This window comes from Strix aluco, chromosome 9, assembly GCF_031877795.1.
Source record: "Strix aluco isolate bStrAlu1 chromosome 9, bStrAlu1.hap1, whole genome shotgun sequence".
NCBI lineage: Eukaryota > Metazoa > Chordata > Aves > Strigiformes > Strigidae > Strix > Strix aluco.
Genome location: NC_133939.1, coordinates 7,886,956 through 7,898,279, shown reverse-complemented (window position 1 = coordinate 7,898,279; position 11,324 = coordinate 7,886,956). Strand labels below are relative to the sequence as shown.

Here is an 11,324-nt window from a genome sequence, read left to right as displayed (position 1 = left end):
AAGAAGTCTGTACAAAACACGGAGAAGGAAGTATTCAAAAACTAAAGTGACCATCTTGAGGAATCTGGGCATCAGCAAAAGAAAGTAGCTGAAAGCACAGAGGAGCAGAGTTGCTTCTTAAATCTACTTCACCTTCTGCACCTGCCCAGAATGCAGCCTCCATTTACTGGCAGCAGCTCATTTCTCAAGATCTGCTTTGGAGAAAGCACAGCACCAAAGCTAGTACCAGTCCTAATGCAGTTGCTACCACTCAGTCAAAATGTTCACACTGGTTTCACCGAGGAAAGCCTGAAACCCTGCCTCTTTAGGCAAAGCAAGCACTGAAAGGAGACTGCCTCAGCAAGACTGTGCCTTCAGGGACACGTTGTAATGTCAGACACTGAGCAGAGGAAATGTCAGAATGCTGATTTAATATACATTGCATGATGAAACAGAGGCTGTTGACAAACCCCCAGGAACACAAGACACCCAAGTCCTACTGGCTTTACTGTGCTTACACCTTTAAGCTCAGGGGCCAGCATACTTACTGTCACATTGAAGAATTCCTTTAAGGTAAACCCAAGAAAAAAACATGTGCAAGAGGTATGAAAGGAAAGGGTTTTGCTCCATGTGAAATTTAAGTAGTGTGAAGACTTTAAACAAAGATATTTTTGTGATCAATTTATGGAATACAGACTGCACTTAAAATTAGACAAGATTAAACTCTTGACTCTGGAATAATACACCAACAACTCACCTGTTCCTTTCATTCCCAGATTCCCTTTGGTAACTGGAGGGTGCAAAAATCAAACACTTCAGAACATTTTCTGAAAACTTGTGTCAAAATCTGAACAAATATCTAACAGAACGATTCATGTACACTATACCTGTAAGTGTGAGTGACTCCATTTCTCCTGCAGCAGGAGAAAAGAATCCTAAAGTGATTTTCTTTCTATGAAGTACAGTTTCAAGAATTAAATTATATTTTTAAATCCAAGCATTCCCATGGCCCAGGGCCAGAACATTTCTCTGCTCAAAATATCACGATAAAATTACCACTTTCTCTTCCTGTGTTTCCTAAACTAAAAGTACTGATGGTAGCTGAGTATCTCTCTTGAAACAGGAGACACTGCCAGCGCGACTGGCAAATGAGAGACAGACTACTCAGAACAAGCAAACGTCTTAGCCCTAGATAATCCCATATTGTGGGATGAAGAAACCTCTCCTAGGCAGCAATATGCCCTGCCGGGTATCTTTATATCGTATCCAAAAGTAACAGTGAATGATTTAATAAAAAAAAAAAAAAAATCATTCTCTAAGGGAGCTCAGAACACAGCAATATCTGTTTTCAAAGTACATCCCAGAGAGAGGTGGGTTTTTTTTAGTATTTTATTGAATGAGCACATCAGCAAGTAAAATTTTAAGAAAAATCTACACACCGCTTCCTAGAAATAACAGTCTACAATTCCCTCCTTAGTTATCTTTAACCATCTGGCTTTCATATTCCCCAAGCAGCTTAGACAGGGTTCTTCCCCTCTTCTGTGATTTTCCTGTTTTGATTATTTTAATAAATAATGGACACCACAGGCGATCCTAGAGAAAAATCCACATCTTGGCACTGCATAGCTGGACACCTAAGTTCACTGGATGTCATCATCATCAAAGAGATCTTCGAAATCTAGTCAGAAAAATAAGAGAAAGTTAACCTTAAAAGTTTCAGCTGTCACATATGCACATTCTCAAGTACAGTTCTTCATTATGTGGATTGAAGACAGAAATATAGATGAATTAATTAAAGGTGAATTAAGTGAATGAGAGCTACTGCACCACCAGTTACTAGAAATGTAACATCAGGGTGGGAAGAGACAGGGCAGGCAGGCAGGCAGACCCACCTATATGTTCTCCATCATACACCAATTGCACTGCTTCACTTGTACAACACAAGCTTTGCAATTAAATTCATCCAAGTAAAGCTTCAAAGGAGGGGCTTTTACAAACACATTAACGAGCCATCACATTCAGAGCCGATCAACCACGATGCCCAGACTCCAGAACTAAGCAAGTACTGGCTTTATGCACGCAGCAAGTCTCAGATGCAGACACTCCTGCAGGATTCTGGCTTTTGGTCACAGTATCCAGGCACACACTTATAAATTTTGCAGATCGTCATTTGCATTTGTCATTTGCTGTTAAAAATCCTCTCTCTAAAAAATGTTTGATTGCTGCCAAGGTGCTAATCACAGTTCTCTCTCAGAAAACTCGTCTCTCTCAGACTAGTGAAATGTGGCCGGCTAATCACAGCTGGTCTAGTCACCTTTGGGAACTACTCTTAACTACTCAGCTCTGTATCTCCTTCGCATATCGAGCACAAACTAACAAAACAACTGAAAACAAGTCTTTGTTCTTACAGAAGGCAACATACAAGTGCCATACGATCAACCGAGCATTAAGCCTCACTTAGAAGAGCCCTGAACTAACACCAGAATATAATACCACAACTTGATGGTAGAACTTCATGGAAATACCTACTCCTGAATATGCTGGCTCCAACAAGGGGCTAGGGTCCTCCCAACTGTGGAGAGTATATCCAAATCGAACTTCCTTCTTCTCCTGTATACTAAGTCTTGAGCAACATGAGAAGCCTACTTTATTTCAGAATTAATACCAGGTTGTGACATCAACACCACCACAGCAACCGGATTTAATAACATATCTGAAAGTCACTGTTGAAATGTCTAAATATACTTCTTAAGAAGGATTAAAACGCACCTTAGTAACCAAATGTAAGCTGGTGTATATTGTACCCACAAGTGGCCAGATACATGGCTGGTCTCCTCTCTAAAAGCAGCTGTATATACTTATGTGCATACAGTTGTCTTTCAAATGCAGAAAGCATGTAAGCAAAAGTTTTATTTTCCTTTAGATACATATGCATGCATACCCTAAGAGATTACAGAAATATCTATAAAATGGTAACACCCAGAGACAATTCTGTGCAGTTCTGTCCACGTTTTTGAATGTATTTGCACTGTTTTATATAATCTATTTGTTCTGCACCCACCGTCATGGCAGACCCCACAGCAGCCAGGCCGCTGGAGAAGGGGCTGAGCAGCCCCCAGGGGCACACAGGACCTGGCTGGCCCCTCCAGTCTGCCCGCAGGGACAGAGCTCCTCTTCCCCAGTAATAATTAGCCACTAGAGGGAAGTACAACGCTGTACGGGGAAGGGTTTGGGAACACGAGGATGCCTGGGATCAGGGAGAATCTGCAGGCTGTGACCGGGGTCCTCGCTGATGGCAGCACTGGCACTCACGGCCATTTCACTGCTTTTTCTTTGGAGTTGGCTCCTCAGCACTCGCCACCATCTGGCACCCGATGCGGGGGCCCGTGGGGCAGCGGCGGGGCCAGGCACGGGGTCTGTCCGGCAGCAGGAGCGGACTCGCCGGGTGGAAGCAGAGGGGTGAGCCGCTCGGCCGGGGCTGCCCGCGGGGCCCGGGACAGAGCCAGCAGCATCCCTGGCGGGGAGGCTGCGGTCCCTCCGCGGCGCACAGCCTTGGGCAGCACCAGAATAGCGTGTAACAGCCTGTCAGCCAGCCCGCTAAATGGCATCAACAGTTCTTGCCATTTTTAGCAGAGTGGGGAATGTGCGTTGTTTCTGGGACGTGCGGTATCCAGGGCCAGTGGAAAGCCGAGGGAAGGGCCAGGCGTCCCGGAGGGACAGAGAGCCAGGGCAGGGCAGGGGGCAGCTCCCGGCGGAGGGGCCCCAGCCCCGGGGCTGGGGAGGGCACAGCAGCCTCGGGAAGGGACAACCAGGGCGACAAGGGTTCCCATGGGCTGGGCTCCACGGTGGCCAGAAGTCACTCACCGCATTGTACGCTATCTCCCTCTGCAGCGGAACAGGAGCCAGCACCAACCTGCAAACCAAGTGTCTAAGACAACAGAGCCACAGCGAGTGCGTCAGGGGTCGGATCAGCTGGTTGTACCCCCAGAGACAAACTTCCACCCCCTCTTCTGGGAGGCAGGGATAACGTTTGGGAGGGTGCCTGATGGATCACTGAAAGATTTATCACTGTGCTCTCTTCCTAACAACTGAATTGAAAGGCCATGAGGTAATTGCAGCACTACCTATTAAACATGTCAGGTGCAATTTTCAAATCCTGGCAGCCTCATAAATACCCCAATCATGCATTTTGGGGTTCAAGCCGAGAGTTGGCAGGGAAAACAGCCTTGTTTTGCTCAAATCCCAGGCACAGGCAGGCAAAAACCTCCCGTCCCCACCGCAACAAAAGTTCCTCTCTCCAAGATCCTGCTCCTCCATTCATTGCTCAGGAGACAAGACTTGGACAGAAACATTGGCATCACACACACACAAACACACACACACGGCTCTGGCAAATCACATTTATAAGAAAACAACAGATTCAAACAGATCTCTGTCATATTCTACTGGAGTTGCATGAGGATTGTTTTAAGTCTCATCATTGCGTGGAAAAAAACATCATCCAAAGGAAAAAAAAAAAAATCAAATTTCTCAAATGCTGAACACTAAGGGCTTGACCAAATTAAGGCAGGCAGCGAGCAGCCATCCTGCGGCTCCTCCCCTCGGCACCCTTCTCCTTGGGACTTTGAAATTCACCCTTGCTGACTCCAAGCACTACATATAAGAAACTATTTCCGTGTTCATTTATACATCCTTTTAGGCCTTCCAGACAGCCAGGTCTTTACAACAACTCAGTAATTCAGGATACTGTCCTGCTGACCTTCACTTGGATGAGTTTCCCCTCTCCCAATGACAGCAGCTCCCCATGCCCCGTTCCAACAACACACATCACACTGTTTTTCCTGGTCTGATTTTGTGAGCCTAGGTTTGCCAAGGTCCCGTCTAGCTAATCTTGAACTGCCCCAGAGCGCTGGATAGGAAAGCCTCTGCTCTCCAAGGTTCAACCTCCATTTTGGAAGGAAAGAGACACAGGGAAATAAAGACTTTCTTTTGACCTAAAGCCAAAACGTGTGATAGGTTGAAAGCCATCCATACGGCTGAGATCAATCCAATGATTTACAATAGCGCTGGCACGTGCTTGCTTGGCTTAAGACAAAACTCTTGGCCCAGCGCTGCCCTTCCCCTCGGGCAGCTTTGCCCTTCTTTGGTGCAGCAGCAGCCTCCAGGCAGGAACGGCTCCTGCCATTGAATGAGAAGCCAAAACTTCTCACACAATAATTCATTTACTAACATGCTGAAAAAGCACCATTTGAGTGCTTTAATGCAAGGCTGTAGACACACTTTCTCCACCAGCTGCTAACAACATTCCCCACTTTACACAGAGCAGCTGCCTGTGCTGTACAAGCCCAGCCCTGGACGAGCGGGCATTCACATGGGCTTCTCCAGCAAACCATTGCTCCTTCACTTCCTACCAAATTCCCAAACCCACCTTTTCCCCGTTAAGGCTATCTTTGCAAGATATCCCAGTGTGACCGGATTATATAAGTGGCCCAAAACTTAAACGATGGCCAGGAAAAATTAATGGGAAAACCCAAGTTTGAGGTCAGCATGCGCAATAGCAAATGGAAAATGCAGTGTCTGAGCTGACAGCTCCCCGTGCCCTTAGGGATAGCGATGTGTAGCCAGACTTCATTGCTGACAAGACTGCAGCAAGCCAACTAGGACTCAAAGCAGCTGGTAAGCATGATCTTTTTTTTCCTCTTCCTAAGTTCAGGATTTTCTCTTCTATTGGGCTGAATCGCACAGACAGAACTTTTCTGTTTGCAAGACGTTTCCTTTAAGAAAGGAAAGGGAGTTATTCTCAGAATAGCCAGCGAGTATGTTAAACCAGGAATAGCCGATCTCCCTTAGATTCATACCCTCCGTTTTGGAAACGCTATTTTGAGATCAAAACTCCTAAATCAAAAGTAGTCAGGAACAACAGTGAAAAACCACATGGCTATAACTGCACTGGTACCTTTCGATTCACCTCCGTCCTCAGAGACTCCTGGGAAGGTTGGGTTTGCCCCAAATCTCCCTGAGCCGCAACATGCACCACCCAGATTTGAGGTGCGAGCTCCCTGGACGAAGTCACTGCTGGAATGTCAGCAAAAACTAGGTTACAAGTAATTACAAAAAGGAAAAGTGACCAACATAAGCCAAACCCCTGGTTAATACCCTTTGAAGAAAATACTGGAGTTGGAAAACAGATGAATTGTTTGTTGTGTGTTTTAAGCAAAATGCTGTGGGCTTTTTAAACAGATATATAAATATAAATATGTTTATACAGTGGTATGTGAAATTTAAATTTGAATCACGGTCTGAATCACTATGTAGCACTTATGAATGGCATTGTTCTTATGCATGATATGCTGATTTCTGCTGATAAATGAATAAGCTTCATATAATGCATACGAGCTTCTAATATAGCTTAAAACTTTCCCTTTGTAAGACATACTTATGCCAGAGAATTACTTTGTTTCTCAAACAAGCAAACCGCCTGTGACCAAGGCAAACTGTATCAAAAGAAGTAGTTTTCTATTTCATATCACAACATGTTTCTTAGGACAATGAGAAAACTACATTGTGTAATGTACCTGCAGTGAAGAGCCGCCCAGGGATGAATGGGATGGGCATCGCCTCGAGCCCTTCAGAGCAACCTGGATGGGCAGAGGCCAGGAAAGCTCCCTGCAGCCCTGCTTTGGGCTGCCTCAAATTTGCACCGGTTTTGACCTTACAGGAGGGTTTTATTTTGCACTAGCAGACAACCTGACTCTGGGGCACATGTTGCTAAAATTTTAATGATATTTGAGTTCTGGGCAGCCTATGAGAAAGTGGAACTAACCTCAACAAAATCACCAAAACACAGCTCAAGAAACGCAGTTTTGAGGCAGGTTTTTGTTGAACACTAGCATGTTTTCACACAGTTAGATGGCCCCAGACAGCCTGTGCTGGTCTGGGAGGGGTGCCTGCGTGTAGCTGCGCCAGAGGGGACCCGGCCTGAGGGACAGGGGTCCCTCTGCTTACTGCCCTCCCCTGGGACATGGCAAACTGGCCATGTTGCAGTGTGCCCAAACAGGCACACCCTCGCTTGCCAAACCAAGCCACTTTTAGGATTTACAGACATCTGTTTCACTGGTCCACCCTGGTTCATGGACAGTGGCTACATCCCTTGTTGCAAAGGGGCATTTCGCTTCCCAAAGCGCAGAGACGCAGGAACACTGACGTGGTTTAACCCCAGCCAGCAACTAAGCACCACACAGCCCCGTGCTCACCCTCCCCCAGCAGGATGGGGGAAAGAGAATGGGAAGGGTAAAAGTGAGAAAAATCATGAGTTGAGGCAAGAACAGTTGGATAACTGAAATACAAGAGTAGTAATAATAATAATAGATCGTAATGAAAAAGAAACAAACAGAGAGAAACAAACCCCAAGAAAGACAAGTGATGCAAATGAAAGCAATTGCTCGTCACCAACAGACCGATGCCCAGCCACGCCCCGAGCAGCGGCCCCCCCGCCAACCTTTCCCCAGCTTTCTATGCTGAGCTGACACCAGATGGTCTGGGATATCCCTGGGGTCAGCTGGGGTCAGCTGTCCCGGCTGTGCCCCCTCCCAGCTCCTTGTGCACCCCCAGCCTCCTCGCTGGTGGTGGGGGTGAGGAGCAGAAAAGCCTTGGCTCTGTGTGAGCACTGCTCAGCAACGGCTAAAACATCCCTGTGTTATCAACACTGTTACCAGCACAAATCCAAAACACAGCCCCATACCAGCTACTGTGAAGAAAAGTAACTCTACACCCACCAAAATGTGCACCTTTACTTCATTTCCTTTGAAGCAATTACACGAGAACTAATAAGACATTATTTAAAATACGACATTTAACTAGCTTGCCTAGGAAAATCACCCTGCAAAGGAACTGCTCTGAAATACTATTTTTCTTGGAAATTACAGAGCTAAGAGACTCTAACGGCCATGATGCCATTCACTTTTTATCGCCTATTAAGCCACTTAACAACCCTCATAACAGCATACCTTTACTGTTCCAGGGTATAATCTCTGCCTGGTGAGCAGTATCACAGAACCACAGTCATTTTAAAATATCCGTTTCCTAAAAGCCTGACCCAAAGCCCACCAAGGTCCCACTGATTTCTGGGAGCATCAGAACATGGCCCCAGGCTGGCCGTAGGGTGTCACCACCAACCTGGTTCTGGGGAGCTCAGACCAGCAAAGCAACTAGATTAAAGAAAAATACAACCCTACAGTACCTAAACACTGCGCAACTTTTCCTCCCATAGTCCAGAAACATAATTCAGGTGGAAAAAAAAGGGTATCATAATTTCATGCGGTCGCTCAGAGGAGATGGAAAGCCTGGCTGTAGCTTCTGTTCACGTTACACAGACCCAGGTTAGCAGGCTGTCCGTGCAGCCATAAACCACCTGCTCAGCGTAAAGGCTTTTGAGGTTTTTTGAGACAGGCTCTGCCAGACCTGTAGTTTCAATCAGGTGTTGGCTCAGCTGGGCAGAAGTCACAGTGGATCGTGGCTAATTGAGCAGAGCTTTGCAAAGAAATCAGCCACAGATACCCCGGCATCTGCCGTGCTTGGTCCCAAGCTCCATCTGTGCCCGAGCACAGAGCCTGCGAGTGCCAGGGGGTAACTCTGGCGTTTGTTCCTCTCCGCACGGGATGTGCTCCCGGGCTGAGGTCCACGCTGCTCCCGGGGGCCCCATCCCTGCTTGGGTCATGGAGCTCACACCAGCTGGATGTGGAGGGGCCCTTGGGGCGAGCACAGTTGCTTTCCTTTGGATATCTCGATTGAAACGTCAGTCTTGCCTCTGTGCCTCTCCCTTACTCAGGGGTGGGGGCTTTGTTGACTATTTTTTCTTCCTATTAACCTTTAAGTGATTGTCCACATCAGGAACCGACGATGAGGGGCCCAGCAGGCTTCCTCCTTTGCTCGCTGCTGCTGGTGGCCCCCCACTGCACAGAGGTGGCTGCCCAGGACGTCCAACCCGACCCCAAAACGCCGTGTGCCAACTGGATGGGAGGAGCTCCCGGCTACCCCGGCCACAACGGGCTCCCTGGCCGGGATGGGAAAGATGGAAAAGACGGACTAAAGGGAGAGAAAGGAGAGACAGGTTGGTGAGGAACAGGGTGCTGGAGCCTGTGGGCAGCCCCAGCCCCCAGCCCATCCCTGGCAGGTCTCACATCTAGTGCGTCCATGCCTGATCTTTGTCCAGGTGCCATTTGAGTATCTCCAGGGACAGCGCTTCCACAGCCCAAGTCAAACAGTTTGGTCTGGTGGTTGTTTTCCCAATTAATGGTGTTTTTTCAGACATGCTGCTCTTGGCAGCTCTACAGGCAGCCAGGGGGTGAGCAGGCTTTGCACTCGCTGTCTCAGCACATGGGTGGGGGTGAGGTCATTCCTCAGCTCCGTGCTGCTGAGCAGATCCCCATGTCACAGCCCCCTCTGTGTTTCAGGCTGGTGGGTAGCAGCCTACAGCACAGTGCAAACACAACTCCCCATCCCAACTCTGTCCCCCAGGTATGCAAGGTCCCAAAGGTGAACAAGGAGAAATAGGAATCCCAGGGCGGGATGGACCACGAGGATCAGCTGGATACCCAGGGCAGAAGGGGGAGAAGGGTGAAGGTGCTTTCGTCTACCGCTCCGCCTTCAGTGTGGGGCTGACGGAGCGAGCCCCCCACCCCAACGTCCCCATCCGCTTCAGCAAGATCTTCTACAACGAGCAGAGCCACTACGACGCCAGCACTGGCAAGTTCCTCTGCAACATCCCCGGCACGTACTACTTCGCCTACCACCTGACGGTCTACCTGTCGGACGTCAAGGTCAGCCTCTACAAGAAGGACAAGGCGGTGATCTTCACCTACGACCAGTTCCAGAAGAACAACGTAGACCAAGCAAGCGGCTCCATCTTGCTGCACCTCAGCGCTGGGGATGAGGTCTGGCTTCAGGTGTATGGGGAGGGGGACAACAACGGTGTCTACGCCGACAACATCAATGATTCCACTTTCATGGGCTTCCTCCTGTACCCAGACCCAGACGTCCATTAAAGCAGGGGGTGCTGCATGGGGAGGGATCAGGTGGCTTAACCCTGGACGGCGTCCTGGGGCACTGGCGCTATAGCTATACTGTATTTACCAGAAAATTGCCTCTTGCAGGGGCAACAATTGCCAAGGGTGGACCCTGTCTCCTGTGCAGTCAGTGAGGTTATACATAAGTGACTTCCATGGGACCAAGAGTTCACTCCTACCTCTGCTCTTGCTCTCCGCGTGGAAACCTGGGCTCAAAGTCAAACCACACTCCCACCACATCATCACAGAGCAACTCTCAAGATGACCTAAATTTTCTTTAAATTTAGAAGTGGTAAGAGAAAAATTGGTTACATTTCAATATCACATTCTAAATTTCCCCTTTTCAACCACCTGAATTCATTTAAACCAATGGTACACATTTTAGCCAACTTTTTACAATTTCAGTAGAAGAGGAAGAAGACTATCCATGAAAGCCATCTCTGCTCTTGCTTTCAGCTGGAACAGATGGCTCCATCATATCTCCCTGTCTTAGTAGGGCCTTTGACTTCCACCCATGGTTTGTTGTCTCCCTCCTTCAGCCCAGATCTTTGAATATATTCATATTATTAACTTTCATTGATCTTAATCCTTTGATTTTCCTTTTATGTTTATCCCCTACCGTTATCGCTCATGTAGACAGCATGCTCGTTTAGGGCAGGAATCTCTCTTGATTTATCTGAAAAGCCTTACGAACGCCAGGGAGGCCACACAACAAAAGCGGCCCATTGACCTTCGGGGTCCCAAAGTGATCACAGATGTGTTGGCCACACAGTTGTAATGCTCAGAAAAGCCAGCAGCTCCCCTGCAAACACGACACCTGACCGGGGAGCAGAAGGGCCCTCAAGGCTCCTGGTCAGAGGGGACCTCAGGGTGGAGGTGTCCCTTGCCAGATCACTCACCTGGCACTGGAAGTGATGGCATGAGTACTTGTTCAGCCCAGAGGCCACTGGATGGGGCACACGAGCAGCATCTGCCAGTTCCCATCCGCAAGCTGGCAGGCTCCTGTCCCGTCTCCCCCCTGAATAGCTCTCAAGTGCAGTCAGAAGTTGAGATCTAGCAACCATGTTTCTACTTTTTCATACCATAAACGTGTCATACGCAGTGGTTTGCACACCAGCTGGGCAGAGCTTCAAGTGCTAGTGCAACCTCCCACGTTGAGTGGGCTTCTGGGATGAACACCCTCAGGACCTGCCCCAGCTCTTGGCACGGTTACCTTCATGGGGGAAGAGTATTAAGGCTGGGATTAGTAGCAATCCCATCAAACTGCTCTCCAAGGAGCTT

General features: G+C 48.1%; 1 protein-coding gene across 1 annotated transcript; it reads left to right on the top strand.

The window, feature by feature from the left end:
• Positions 1-3,921: 3,921 nt before the first annotated feature.
• ADIPOQ (adiponectin, C1Q and collagen domain containing) lies at positions 3,922-10,619 on the top strand. The gene is made up of 4 exons (XM_074834520.1): positions 3,922-4,087; positions 5,585-5,655; positions 8,869-9,088; positions 9,496-10,619. Exons 3-4 carry the CDS (start codon positions 8,878-8,880, stop codon positions 10,020-10,022), a joined length of 738 nt encoding a protein of 245 aa, XP_074690621.1. The 5' UTR covers positions 3,922-4,087; positions 5,585-5,655; positions 8,869-8,877; the 3' UTR covers positions 10,023-10,619.
• Positions 10,620-11,324: the final 705 nt, after the last annotated feature.

Coding starts and splice junctions, on each gene's coding strand:
- ADIPOQ (XM_074834520.1), top strand. CDS start 8,878: ATGAGGGGCCCAGCAGGCTTCCTCCTTTGCTCGCTGCTGCTGGTGGCC. Junction 9,089..9,495: donor GGGAGAGAAAGGAGAGACAG/GTTGGTGAGGAA, acceptor TCTGTCCCCCAG/GTATGCAAGGTCCCAAAGGT.